The sequence below is a fragment of the Mytilus edulis genome, chromosome 1 (genome assembly GCF_963676685.1).
Source record: "Mytilus edulis chromosome 1, xbMytEdul2.2, whole genome shotgun sequence".
Classification (NCBI taxonomy): domain Eukaryota; kingdom Metazoa; phylum Mollusca; class Bivalvia; order Mytilida; family Mytilidae; genus Mytilus; species Mytilus edulis.
Window position 1 is genome coordinate 53813860 of NC_092344.1, and position 14859 is coordinate 53828718.

At 33.9% G+C, this 14859-nt stretch overlaps 1 protein-coding gene across 1 annotated transcript in view; it reads left to right on the plus strand.

Moving 5' to 3' along the window:
* The window catches only part of LOC139484955 (BTB/POZ domain-containing protein 2-like), a 61513-nt gene extending 53604 nt beyond the window's left edge, over positions 1 to 7909 (plus strand). Inside the window, exons 2-3 of the mRNA XM_071269022.1 lie at positions 5553 to 5853; positions 7216 to 7909. Coding sequence (XP_071125123.1) covers positions 5553 to 5853; positions 7216 to 7870 — 956 coding nt within the window. The 3' untranslated portion in view covers positions 7871 to 7909. The remainder of the gene's footprint in view (positions 1 to 5552; positions 5854 to 7215) is intronic.
* The last annotated feature ends 6950 nt before the right edge of the window (positions 7910 to 14859 follow it).

The window sequence follows — 14859 nt, forward strand, 5'->3', positions numbered from 1 at the left end:
ATATAATAAAGATAAAACATGATTTTCAATATGAAGCTTGAAGAATACAATGACTTAGCTTCTTAAAGCTTTGTACTGAAAAACATAGCCAACCAACTTTAAATGTCAATCAAGAAATGCAGTATCTCATGTCTTTCCAAACGCAGAACTCAAAGGTTGTGTGTTCCACTATGCAAAAGCAATAGGGAAAAAGACACAGGAATATGGGCTCAATATTAAGATGTCACAGATGTCAACAAACTTGTCCGTCGTGCAGCAGATTTACCATTACTGCCCTTAGATCGTTTGGAGGAACGCCTTGGAAAACGCACAACAGTCAGATGCTTGCACCAAATTGACAGACTATGTAATTCTGACATTGATAGAGATAGATACCCACATCCAACCTTGAACCACCACCAAAATAGAAGGACAATTAATTAGTTAATCATTTAAAAGGGCTGGCTGAAAAAGAGAGTCAAAACCGCAACATATTTGAAGTTACTCAATGTGTTCAAGAAAGATCGAGCAAGCAGTTAACGAGGTAAAGAAATTACAGTATGCAGCAGATGGCAAGATGAGGAAAAAAGCAAAAAAAATATAGGGAAATATAACAAAGATTCACCACTTTGAAGGAAACCTATGCAATGGAACAACTGATGCAGCATTTTACATCCTCAAACATGGAAACAAATAATGAACATTCAAATGCGTACATCAGTGCCTTGTTTTTTACAATATGAATTATATGGAAACAGTTTGTATTAGTGCTTATTTTCATGCTATTATTCAAAGCATATATATATATATATATATATATATATAAGTACGTCTGAGTCAGTGACAACTCTACAACAGATGTATCCATCGGATCGCCATCAACGATGGTGATACATGGCTGTGTACATAATGTATATACAACTCGTCTAAACATCAACCCAACAATGTTAGATCTGTAAATTTGCTTTCGCATATTTTTGGTTCTTCCCTCGCCGGGATTCGAACCCATGCTACTGTGATATCGTGACACCAAATCGCCTGCACTGCCGCCGTCCCGCTAGACCACACGACCACCTGGGCTCTCAAAAAAGGGGCTTTCGCTGGCCGTGTGTTACCTTTCCTCGTCAGTTTTAATCTAGCGGCGTACTACAGTACATGATATATAAGGCATGAAGATGTTATTGTTACAGATCAGCTAAATTATCTATAGTAAAGGATCCTACAAATTAATGTAATATACAGTCACAGAAAATAATTATATTTATAAGTACGTCTGAGTCAGTGACAACTCTACAACAGATGTATCCATCGGATCGCCATCAACGATGGTGATACATTGCTGTGTACATAATGTATATACAACTCGTCTAAACATCAACCCAACAATGTTAGATCTGTAAATTTGCTTTCGCAAATTTTTGGTTCTTCCCTCGCCGGGATTCGAACCCATGCTACTGTGATATCGTGACACCAAATCGCCTGCACTGCAGCCGTCCCGCTAGACCACACGACCACCTGGGCTCTCAAAAAAAGAGCTTTCGCTGGCCGTGTGTTACCTTTCCTCGTCAGTTTTAATCTAGCGGCGTACTACAGTACATGATATATAAGGCATGAAGATGTTATTGTTACAGATCAGCTAAATTATCTATAGTAAAGGATCCTACAAATTAATGTAATATACAGTCACAGAAAATAATTATATTTATAAGTACGTCTGAGTCAGTGACAACTCTACAACAGATGTATCCATCGGATCGCCATCAACGATGGTGATACATGGCTGTGTACATAATGTATATACAACTCGTCTAAACATCAACCCAACAATGTTAGATCTGTAAATTTGCTTTCGCAAATTTTTGGTTCTTCCCTCGCCGGGATTCGAACCCATGCTACTGTGATATCGTGACACCAAATCGCCTGCACTGCAGCCGTCCCGCTAGACCACACGACCACCTGGGCTCTCAAAAAAAGAGCTTTCGCTGGCCGTGTGTTACCTTTCCTCGTCAGTTTTAATCTAGCGGCGTACTACAGTACATGATATATAAGGCATGAAGATGTTATTGTTACAGATCAGCTAAATTATCTATAGTAAAGGATCCTACAAATTAATGTAATATACAGTCACAGAAAATAATTATATTTATAAGTACGTCTGAGTCAGTGACAACTCTACAACAGATGTATCCATCGGATCGCCATCAACGATGGTGATACATGGCTGTGTACATAATGTATATACAACTCGTCTAAACATCAACCCAACAATGTTAGATCTGTAAATTTGCTTTCGCATATTTTTGGTTCTTCCCTCGCCGGGATTCGAACCCATGCTACTGTGATATCGTGACACCAAATCGCCTGCACTGCCGCCGTCCCGCTAGACCACACGACCACCTGGGCTCTCAAAAAGGGGCTTTCGCTGGCCGTGTGTTACCTTTCCTCGTCAGTTTTAATCTAGCGGCGTACTACAGTACATGATATATAAGGCATGAAGATGTTATTGTTACAGATCAGCTAAATTATCTATAGTAAAGGATCCTACAAATTAATGTAATATACAGTCACAGAAAATAATTATATTTATAAGTACGTCTGAGTCAGTGACAACTCTACAACAGATGTATCCATCGGATCGCCATCAACGATGGTGATACATGGCTGTGTACATAATGTATATACAACTCGTCTAAACATCAACCCAACAATGTTAGATCTGTAAATTTGCTTTCGCAAATTTTTGGTTCTTCCCTCGCCGGGATTCGAACCCATGCTACTGTGATATCGTGACACCAAATCGCCTGCACTGCAGCCGTCCCGCTAGACCACACGACCACCTGGGCTCTCAAAAAAAGAGCTTTCGCTGGCCGTGTGTTACCTTTCCTCGTCAGTTTTAATCTAGCGGCGTACTACAGTACATGATATATAAGGCATGAAGATGTTATTGTTACAGATCAGCTAAATTATCTATAGTAAAGGATCCTACAAATTAATGTAATATACAGTCGCATACCCTTTATCACACCCCTACTTTTTTTTTTACATAATGGCAGTTTTGGTTTTTTTTTTGGTTAAGAAAAATTTTCCTCAAAATAGGTAAATTTTTTGAATGACGTCATTGTTTGGTATGTGACGTCACGAACGTTGAGTTTTCATATTGTATGTGACGTCACGAACGTCAAGTTTTCATATTTTTTGGAACACTAATTGCAACTATGAGAAATACAAAACACACAAATTAATACAATAATAAACAAAATATTTTTAAAACAACAGCACGCAAATTGTAAGGTAACCCAGGTGCTTCGGATAAGTAATTGAGCAGTTCTTTTAAGGCCTTTGAAACAAGACAAAAGTAGAACTGAAGGTAACCCAGTTCTATGGATCAGAAAACAGTTCATATAATATAATACTCTTCTGTTGAAATATATGATAAAGTGTATAATACATGGCAAAATCCGTATCACATGCCGTATCACCCTCGACCAATATCATCCCTCGGGCCTAAAGGCCCTTGGGCTGATATTGATGTCTCGGGATGATACGACATATGATACGGATTTTGCCATGTATTATTCTCTATGTATTTACTTAGTATATAATAAATGCAATTATCGCAGCATACTGTATGTTAGGGAGCTACCATTTGATTTTTATGGGGGGGGAGCTAGGATGAAAAATTTTGTCCTGCTTTTTTTTTAGTTGTAATTCCTGTCCTTCCTTTTTATTTTTTACTCTTTTCGGAACAACCAGCTAGTGACGTTCCTGTTTAACATTATACGAGTGCTCTTGTTACTTATAAATGATCAACCAATGCAAAACGATGTTCCTCTACAGCGAAAATTTTAATTTAATCAAGCGTACACTTGTACTCATTTGACATATTAGTACTTATGAAAATTTATACATATTGTTACTTTGATACATGTAAAAAAAAAACAACGCCAAAAATAGTTATGTTCTACTACATGTAATTCAAAGTGCCATTGTATTCTACCCTTTAGGTCGAAATAAGTTGTATTCCCGTTCCCCTTTGGCTTTTTACTTTACTTCCCCCCCTTTTTTCTCTGGTTATGTTGTTGGGTTTTCAGTTGTTTTTTTTTTTTTGTGTTGTTTTATTTTTGTGTTTGTTTTATTTTCTTGCATTGTTTAAGCTTTTTTTGTTGTTGCACCCTTTACTTAACATACCTGAATTCCTACAATACTATTTTCTGATGAATATCAGCCACGATGAATAATTAAGAAAATTCACTATTGCATAAGTTATATTAAAAAGAAATCAAAGACGATTCTTTTAAAGACTTAGTATACACCAATCTTACTATTTTTAGTAAATCAGGGTGATGCATACATACTCACCTCTAAGAAAAGTTCAGGATAGTCTTTATTCTGATTACCATGAAAAATTTCAATTGCCATAAATATACATGTGAATATGAAAGTTTTGTCTCTTTGTCAGAGTTTGATTTTACCCAAAATGACATCTATCTAGTTTTTATGTCCACGTCTATAAGATATCTCCCAATCTCAATAAATCATGTGTTGATGTTTTTCAGAATCCAAAATTTTGGATTCAATAATGTCATTATTTCCATACCCCATACTTCAAAACAGTACAGTAATTTATATTGGTTTTACCATTTTATCAAATCTAGCTGACTATATATAGAAAGATTTTGTAGACGACCTAGTATTAACACTCTATAGCCTTACATTAAACTGTTTTGTTTTATTCAAATTGTCTGTTCTTGTTAGAACTATTCCTAAGTAGTTAAAATTCATCCTTTAGATAAAAATTAATTTTAAAGTTTTTGGAGTTCAGCATACAGAATGACAAAAAGTTTTAAAAATATGTCAAGTTCTTCAAGCTCTATTTTACTAGATATATTACAGATTTTGCAAAAACGAATAAAGATCATTTAAAAATAATGATAAAAGAAAAGACGATACATTTTCGCCTTGTCAAACATGGGAAAAAAATCAGACATAGAATTGTCACACGACTTCGTATCTTTACAATAACTACATACATCCATTCATATTATTAGATAACATTTTGTCCCACAGTGCATCTCGCTAAATCGTGTCAAACGCCTTTCGAAATCGACGAATGCACAAACAAGTTTTTTTCTTTTTTTAACTTTAGAATTTCAAACAATGTATGAATTAAATTTTTTTTTTATCAATAACCCTTTCTAAAACCACATTGGTTTTTATTAAATTCTTCGGAAAGAAGATTAAGTTAAGCTCACATAACATTGCGGTAAAAAGTTCCCCATACAACTCAAATTGGTTATAGGTTACAAGGAAATTTGGGTCCAACTTGCTACCTATATTTTTGTAAACAGACTTAATGTAACCAATCAAGCAACTGCATTTCAGGAATATTAATGAAGAACTGACATCAAGCAAACCACACGTTGATTTTAAAAATGTTTTTATACAATGGGTGCAGAAAGGGATAAATTGACGAAGAATTAGAGAAAAAAAATTTACATGACAAAATTAATATATATCACGTTTTTTAAAATAGATGAAGCCTTATAACTATTCATTTAATTTGTAATTTTCAGGAAATTCTGTTGCTGCATTTGACTATGTTGAACTGGAAAAAGGTCCAACAGTGTGTGCAGACTGGAGAAGGAATAAAACATTAGAGGAAAGGCACTTGTATATGTTTCACAATCAAATATGTTGTGATGTTTCCCTAATAGTAGGAGAGAACACAAACACGACCGAGAGAATTGATGCCCACTCGTTTATATTAGCATCTGGAGGTTCAGTTTTTGAGAAAATTTTAACTGAAGTTACGCAGCAGAATACCACCATCAACATTCCTGATATCAAGCCAAAAATTTTCAGAATTGTTCTTGAGTAAGTAAGTGAAGAATTGAAAGGAACACATTTTCGCTATCCTTTATCACGATTGAAAGTATAATTTAAATTTAACGTTTACCTTGGTTTCAAAGCTATCAAATAATAAGTAGGACATAGACGTAACATATATATGTAGTAATGTAGAGGAAAACGATTTCAAAGGTGCGCTTTGTGATACATGTAGAAATACATGTATTCAAATATTACTAGTATTCAAACCCCAGAGCTTAGTGCAGATTTTTTTGTTGTTGTTGTTGATCAAAATATTCAATTTTCTATATTTATAATTCATATCTATCACTTCTGTCAATGTCTCACCTAGTTTCGAGTCTTTTAAACGACTCAGAGAAAACCACAAATTTAACTATCCATACTTCGAAACACAGAGGCAACTAACTCGACGCCATTTTCTGCTATATATAAATAATAAAATTCCCAACCGATTTTTTCTTGAAAACGTGCCTTCCTTGTAAGTCAGATCGCAGACGTGGTTTATATTTATCAAATTGGTATTGTTCGTAACCATTTTAGTCAAATAAAAAGATTTTAACTATGTTGAATACTTTTAAATTTACGTGCCCGGAAGTTTACTGTTTTTCCCGAACTGAAATTTTTTTCCGGCCTTTTTCGGAACATCTCCCCCGTGAGTGGTATCTTTTTCGCAAATACCACTCCATAACATGATTTATATGTTCATTGTTTCTTCATAGGCATAACAAAAATACAATCGTTCTTTAATTGAATTTTTTTCACGGGAGTTTTTATGATATAGTACAGTTTACATGTTTAGGGTTTTGGATTATTGCAACCCTGACTGATATCCGGTTATTATCACAGATGACGAATAGCACGAATGATTACATTACAGATCAAATTTACTTGTATAATACCGAATTTAGGCTGTTAAAAAAATGCTAGCATTCCAATTTTCAATAACAGTTACAGCAAATACATTATCAAAATAACTGATAACAAAAAAACTAAAAGCCCAATAACAGCTAACAAAGAATAAGACAATAACAGCTAACAGCAAATATATTTTCAAAATAACAGATAACAAAGAATTAAAATGCCTCATAACAGCATAACAGCTAAACCCCTTGCCCCCTCTTCTTCTTGTATGAAGAAGTACATTTAACCAATAATAATTTTCAGACATCGATGACCAAAGGTTTGAATGTTTAATTATGATTCTTTCCAGTTAAATAGTTCAAATGTGATATAGCCTTAGATTTATGCTTTAAAAACGTTATCCAACTGAACTTCCAGTTTTCTACAGAAGCATAGTATGCAGCAAAAACTAGTAATGTTATCTTGTGAAAATTTAAGTGAATGCATGGTTTTTCTTTTTAATTTCAGGTATTTGTATTCAGAGAAAGCTGAAATCGCACCAAATACCATATCTGCTGTTCTGAATGCGGCAAAGAAGTTCAAAATTTATAAACTAATTGATGAATGCTTTAGTTTATTACAAGGTTATATAAACGACGATTCCGTTTGTGCTTTGTTAGAACAAGCTGTTCGGTTTCAAAACGAGAGATTGATGGGGAAATGTTTACGTTATATTGACAAAGAAACGGCTTCTGTTATAAAAACCAAAAGTTTCAAGCAGGTATCATTAGAAAATATTCTAAAAATAGTCTCACGGGACTCGCTTATAATCAGAGAAGATGATTTATTTGATGGATTACTTGAATGGGCATATGCAAAGTGTCAGACGCTATCTCAACCAAAAACTCCACAAAATGCTAGGAAAATGTTAGGAGAAGCGTTTTATTACATCAGGTTTCCAATGATGAATCCTCAAAACTTTACCAACAAAATCGCAAATATTTCTATGTTAACAGATTCTGAAAAAATCGATTTATTTAGATATTTTTATGGATCAGAGAAACCTAACCTACCATTTTTAGATCGACCTCGCCAATGGAACAAGCGAGCTTCTGGGATTTTGTTCAACAAACCTCACCCAGATATTTTTACCCAAGGAAATTTTGGAAGTAACATGTTTTGACACTTTCGTAATGTTATAAATGTTGTAATAAACTTATGTAACACATTGTTTATATAGATTATGTTTTGTGTGGTTTTTTTTTATGTTATAAAGTTTATTGAAATGGTGCACGATTTTATTCTAAAGGAGTTGATGGAATCAGAGACATATATAATACATTGTCTCTGATGGAATACATATAAGATAAGATACGATAAAATATTTTTATTTCAATTAAAGGGCTCATAGGTGAGCCCCGATTTGAGAAAAAGCCTCTCGTTGTGGTTTTTAATGCACCTATCTAACACACAGCTAATTTTGGTATCAATTGAAAGAAAAACTTCTAGAGCATACGATTTGGGTGGTCGTCAAAGTTCCCTATGATCACGTTTCTTGCAAATCTCACGAGAAAAAAGACATGTCGAAACAATTTGGATTATACGGTGACATTTAACATTGATTAAATCGGCATTGTTGTAAATATCTTATTCATTTCTATCTTAGATAGCTTTGCCTACATTCTAAAAAGACATTGAATCCCCCCCAAAAAAGAAGATTTTATGAAAAATTAGTTAATTTAGAGGCATCTGTCAGACCAACCCTAAAATTAAAAAAAAAATACCATCATTTTTTAAGATTGTCAGTATCAATGACTTATTAAAACTCTCATATGTTTTGTTTTTAGAAATTCCATATACCTTGAAAAGATTGCGACACACATTGAAGTTCAAATGATGGATAATAAATGTTTGACGACTTCTCTAGAATCTGCATTATTAAACGGTATTCCGGATCTGTATCGTGTTTATCACAGACGTTCAAAATTAATATAAATTGAGTATCTAATATGCACAGGTAACATTTGAGTTGCCAAAAAAGTCGTCTTTAAGGTGGTACCTAACACTACAGGGAGATAACTCTGTAATATCAGCTAAACGTTTTAAAATTACGTTGCGTTGTGAAGGCAATATAAAGCTTCTCAATGATCAAAATTAGTGTTTGTCAAACTGCTATATAACCAGTGTAATTTTTCTGATAAAACGCTGTAATCTCTGTCCTGCCTTTTTATTTTTCACTCTGTTCGGTACTGCCTTTTTTTTTTAGTTTATCTTTTAATTAAATTGTCGTCCTGACTATTTTTTTTTACAAGTGTCTCATCCTGCTTTTTTTTTTTACTCAAAACTCCTGTCCTGCCTATTTTTTTCAAATTTCATCCTAGCCCCCCCCCCCCCCCCCCCACCCCCCCCCCCCCCCTTCATAAAAATTAAATGGGAGCACCCTTATCATAATTTCTCATCATGGATGAGTGTCCAAGTCCTGTGAAATGTGCGCCAGCTCCAATGAAGCGCGGTCGCATGCCCGCCCATAAATTGGCAACGCTGTATAATAATATGTCTAAATATTACACAAGAGACTCTCAGTATGACAAATGATAGAGGTATTACAACCTTTATGAATGCTGTTAGGCAAAGACAAGATGATGTGTTTTAACTTGCATAATTTTAAGTCATATCGCATTATTTCTTTAACATATTTAATAGTAAACAATGGTGAATATCGTACGTAGTAAAAAAAAAAGCGCGGGAAAATGTCCATTCTAAATGAATTAATCGCTGTCTCGCGTAGATTTCAGTTGATTTTCTCTTTAGCGCATGGCAGATCCACGAAGTAGTGTTTGTGATACTTATTTTCGAAATGAAGTTTTAAAAATTCATCTGAACATCCTCGGTGCACATTCTGTCCTTTTTTATTCAAGTTGTAATCTTTTCAAAAGAGTAGTAACTTAAAAATTTCAAAAGCATCTCTTCCTAATATCAGTATTCAAACATTAGTACTACATTATCGTAGAGCAGAAAATTTGAAATAGTCACTTAAAATTTCAAAAGCATCTTCCTAAAATCAGAATTCAAACACCAGTACTACATTATCTTGGAGTAGAACATTTGAAATGGTCTGTCACTTCCGGTTTGAGGCCGGTGCCTTAAAAAAATTAGCAAACTTTTCAAAAAACACAAACAATGGTATAAACTATAAGTATTTTTCGTTCTGTTTATGAAAGCACTCATTTCCGAATTCGTACAAGATATCCTTGTTTTCATTACTCATTAACTAAGTAAACTAATCTTTAATTGTCAACATATCATATTTAGCACAAAATTTCCTAGCACAAAGTAATAATTTGCTGCCCTTCATTGTCAACTTCAGAGCTTGAGCATCTGGGACCGTTCTATCGTGTCGATGAATACCCTGATACATTCCGTTTTTTTAAAATCTTTCGAGTGTGTGCTGAAACACGCAGCCTTGTCAGATTTTTACATCAGAGGCCCCTGAGGGGCTTCGGGTGTATTGCCATCGCCTACTTTTCAAAGATCAAAGAGATGCATACATAATTAGTTTTGGAATGATAACCGACATTATAGACCCGCGGACCTATATAGTGCATAATAAAATTCCGTTTCGCTTCTTTTAAATTCATGTTTTCAATGGATACTCAGTTTTTTTAATTTTTCTTAATGCAAAATTTATAATAATAAAAAATGTTTTGTCGTTAGAAATATTTGTATATTAATCAAACGATCTTCAATATCAATGACGTGTCGAAAAATTGTTGTTGCGTATGAATACCACGAGTGCGCAATAGGGCAAGAGCGAGCGTGTAGAAAATCGAGAGGAAATCAATTCACACATTTATACACAGAAAGGTAATTATATTTCAATTATTTGATTTGGAGTAACCTTTTTAAATCGTTTGTAGCATATTTGTCTATAATATTAACGTAGCAAAACCAGGAAAATTTAATCTGTCATAATATTAAAATAAATTATCAGGTCACGTCCCCCGCAGCCATTTTGAAAATACCAGCAGATTGGGTAGGAGTAACAAGAACTTGCAAGGTCTTTAAAGATAAGGTTACTATTTGTGTATTTTTTATAACAACAATTTGTTTTTATAAAGATCTCAACAATTTTTGGAGTTAAATTTCTTTTCTTCGTAAATAACAAGTAGATTGATCACTTGGACACACACACGGAACTATTTTCTGTTTTTTAAGATACTGTTTCGGATTTTCGCTCCGGTTCCAGTAAATGATCTTGTTCCAGAAATGTTGAAGGGTTTTTGTGTTTTTGTTTTGAGTTCCAGTTGACAATCGAATAAAATGGCGTTTCCAGAAAGGTGAGTTTACAATTTGGGTATTTAGCAAATAATTCAATTATATCTTTGTATGTTGTTGTAACTTGATCTACTGTTTCTTGTGATTTTGAAGATGATAGGCAGATGTATCTCGTACTGCGATCAAATGACGTGAGATTGCATGTGCCAACCCAAATGTACAGCCAAATATCTCCAATAAGTTGTATTTCTGTTTCCAGATTTGTTTTAAGCCAGTCAATAGCCTCATGTACTTTCCTACCTCTCTTGCACCACCAAATGATGTTACTTTGGTCTTTGTGAACGAACTGTTGTTGAAGTCTGACGCCTTTACTATCTGCTAGAATAACAGGTCTAAGAGTCCTTTTTCCTGTAGGTCCCTCAATATTTTTATTACCAAACTTGGTTAATTTTATCAAAGACATAAACCCTACAATACAGATAATACAAAAAGAGAAGAAAAAGATTTTAAATGTTTCAAAAATGTACTAATATGTGCCTGACTGAGAAATGCACAGGAAAATATGTAACCTATAGTCGGTGTAGCGCGGGGAAACCACACTGACCAACTGAGGTATTAAACAAAGACTGAAAAAAAAGGAATTATACAGTGGTAATTAAATTAAATTTCTTTTAACAAGTTGTCAAAAATGAGTGGCTACACACCTGTACTATTAGACTACTACAACTTAATTCAAAAGAAAACACAGTTTCTCTTTATTCAATACAAAGTACAATGGCAGACAAAAGTAACAGCTGAGAGTGGATAAATTCTTATCCTTAGGCTTTCCCTTTAAGTGTCAAGTTAAAATGCCGGTATTACTATATCCGGGAATGACACCACCACTGGATTTTTTAATTTTTATTTTTTTAACACCCCTCAATAAATTTAATAAATTTACCAGTAGAAATGTAAATCCTGTCTTAACCGATTTGATTAAGTGAGGGAAAAAAATGAGAAAAAAAAAGAAACAAAGACAAAATGTCTTTCCCTTATCAATCAAAGATGGCTACTTGCCGGGAAAATGTGAACTAACTATCTGGATTTGTCAGAGTTCTCGAGTTTAACAGGGATTTAAAATTGTGTAATACAAAGGGACTAGATGTGAACGTGTAGGGATGATTGTGCTATACAAAGGTTTTGAAAACCAAGTGATAATGCAGAAATGTTGAAAATTTTCAGCTGAGCTCAAACAGTGCGTCCGTCTTCTTGGCCTCACTTTCACAAATTGAATCTTCGACTTTTTCTTCTTCCAATAGAGTTGGGCTCGTAAAATCAAGAGTCTTACTTTACACTGAAATGTCAGAATTTGGGTTAATCACATTTACTGAATTACTATAGATATATTGGGAGAAACCTTACAGTTTTGGAGATATAAATATAGATTAACTGTCCTGTTTTTTAAGTCTTCCTTAGCTTGTAGTATTGTATTATTTTGACCATACATGACATGTATCGCCAAAATTATATGATAATTTGATGACATACTTGTGCTTATCATACTCTACAGCATTATTTAATTTAAATGTGTAACCATATCCATGTCAAATTTTAGTAACTTATATTAGACATTTGTTCACACATACATGCATGAACAAGAAACAACAACTTGAATTGAGCAAATATGATTAGTTATATCTATGAGAAATACAATCAGTTAACTTTATCTATGAGCACCCATGAGATCTTAAATTGAGCAAATATGATCAGTTATATGTTGTGTGTCAAATGTATGCCGCTCTTGTCAAAAGGTCTTGGAGGTGCTCTGGTATCCAATTTTCTAATTACTTGCTTACGATTATGTTAACGCCTACACATCTGTTTCTTTCTAAACTCTGGTAAGGCCACTACATATTCACAATCATGGTGTTAGGATGAAGCTTAACATATGAGTAACACACACTGTAATTAGCCGCTTGGAAGAACGGGTATTAACCCAGTTAAACTACAGAAATATTTTTCTTTTTATATAAAAGATTATATAAGGTTCTATTTTAGCTATGCTTATAACAGTCTCCTTGTTAGGTACACTAACAGGTAAGGTTATGCTAAGAGTTTGATGGTACAACAACAGTAATTCTGGATCATGGCATTCGAAATTCTCCCAACATTCAATATCTAATTTTTATGTTTTGAGTATATGAGATCGGAAGTCAATCTTTCTCACATGTTTAAGTAGGAAATCTTGTCCTAAAATTGAATCAGGTGTGATACCACATACAATTAATTGGTGACGATAAATGGCATCTCTTGGTGAAAACTCAAAATCTACCATTCAATATGTATTTTATTTGGTCCTATATACGTTTTGAAGACAGTAAGCATCCGGTGGACTTTCAGTATTGGTGAAAAGTAAAATCACAAAAATACAGAACTCCGAGGAAAATTCAATCGTACTTCCCTAATCAAATGGCAAAATCAAATGAGAAAACACATCAAACGAATGAACAACTACTGTAATTAATACTATTGGTTTTGATACTGTTTAATAGGTTTTCCCAATTTACATCTTGACTGGACTGGAAAATATCTTTATGAACTTGGTTTGATATAATACAGTAGAATCAGTATCTATCAGAAAATCTCGCTTATGTTAAGAAATTGTACCATTGGTATACAATCCATCATCCCGTTGGTCTAAAGTTGTCCCTACTTGTATAACTCTGTCATTAAATTCAGCATTACTCTCTCTATCAATATCAGGCCCTTTTAACTTCGTCTGGCCATGCTTTTGAGCTGACGGATAACCGTCTCCCTGGTTCTGTTGGTTTAGAATTTCCAATAACTAAGACTGTTTTTCGACCAATTGGAGTTAGGTGGGGAGACCTGATTTGGTCCAGCTTGTCTCTTGTATAAGGGGCAATTCCAACAGTGGTCAGGAGAGTTGCAGGTAAAACAAGTTCTTGAGCCTCTTTGAGGGGTCTGGCTACTGTTTGAACCATGTTCTAGTCTATCTATTCTCTTAATAAGTTGCTGTAAGATTGATTCATTTTCATTGATTTGGTCTGGTAGGTCAGTATCTTGGATGGGTAGGTAAATCGAAGTGTCTGAAACTTTTCTTATATTTCCCCTTTCTCTGTCATTATGATCCCCAAAGAAAGCCTCATATCAATAAAAATAATAATTTGGTATTTTACTTACATTTTGATTAAGGTAACTTTTAAGTGAAAACTTAGATGGACTTAGTCTGATATCGTCCGGAATAGCAGTCCAAGATCGAATAACTGAGGGAAGAAAAGATTTCTGGTAAAATGAAGTTCTACACTTTATATGTTGCGTGTCATTCGTTCGTCTTGTGTCATAATTATGAATATTAAACAATTGTTGAGGGATAATATCGCGTAAATAATCAGTGGTTTTGTTATGAAACATTTCATGAAATTTTATAATTTTGTGTTTTTTTCGTCTTTCTGATAGTAACTCCCATCCTGTTTCGTCGTATAATTTATTTATGGACGATAACTTAGTACCACCAGTTACTATCCTAGCTGCTTCAAGTTGCATACTTTCTAGTTTATCACTTAAATAGTCTGGAATGTTGTCCCAAATGATATCTGTATATTCAAATAAAGGTCGGATAAAACTGAAATATATAGTTTGTAAATACTTTCTTTTCAATTTGAATTTCAAGGCACGAAATAAATTTAATCTTGGTGTTATCTTTTCAATTATTTTATTGACATGAAAATGCCATGAACCATCCTCATGAAAAATTAAACCAAGGTGTTTATGGCTTTCTACTTCTGAAATCATATCATCATTCATATAAAGAGGTGGATGATGGGGTTTTACTGATTTCTTGGAAATTGTCATAGCTTCAGTCTTTTTTGCATTAAAATTTACTAGCCATTGGACTGA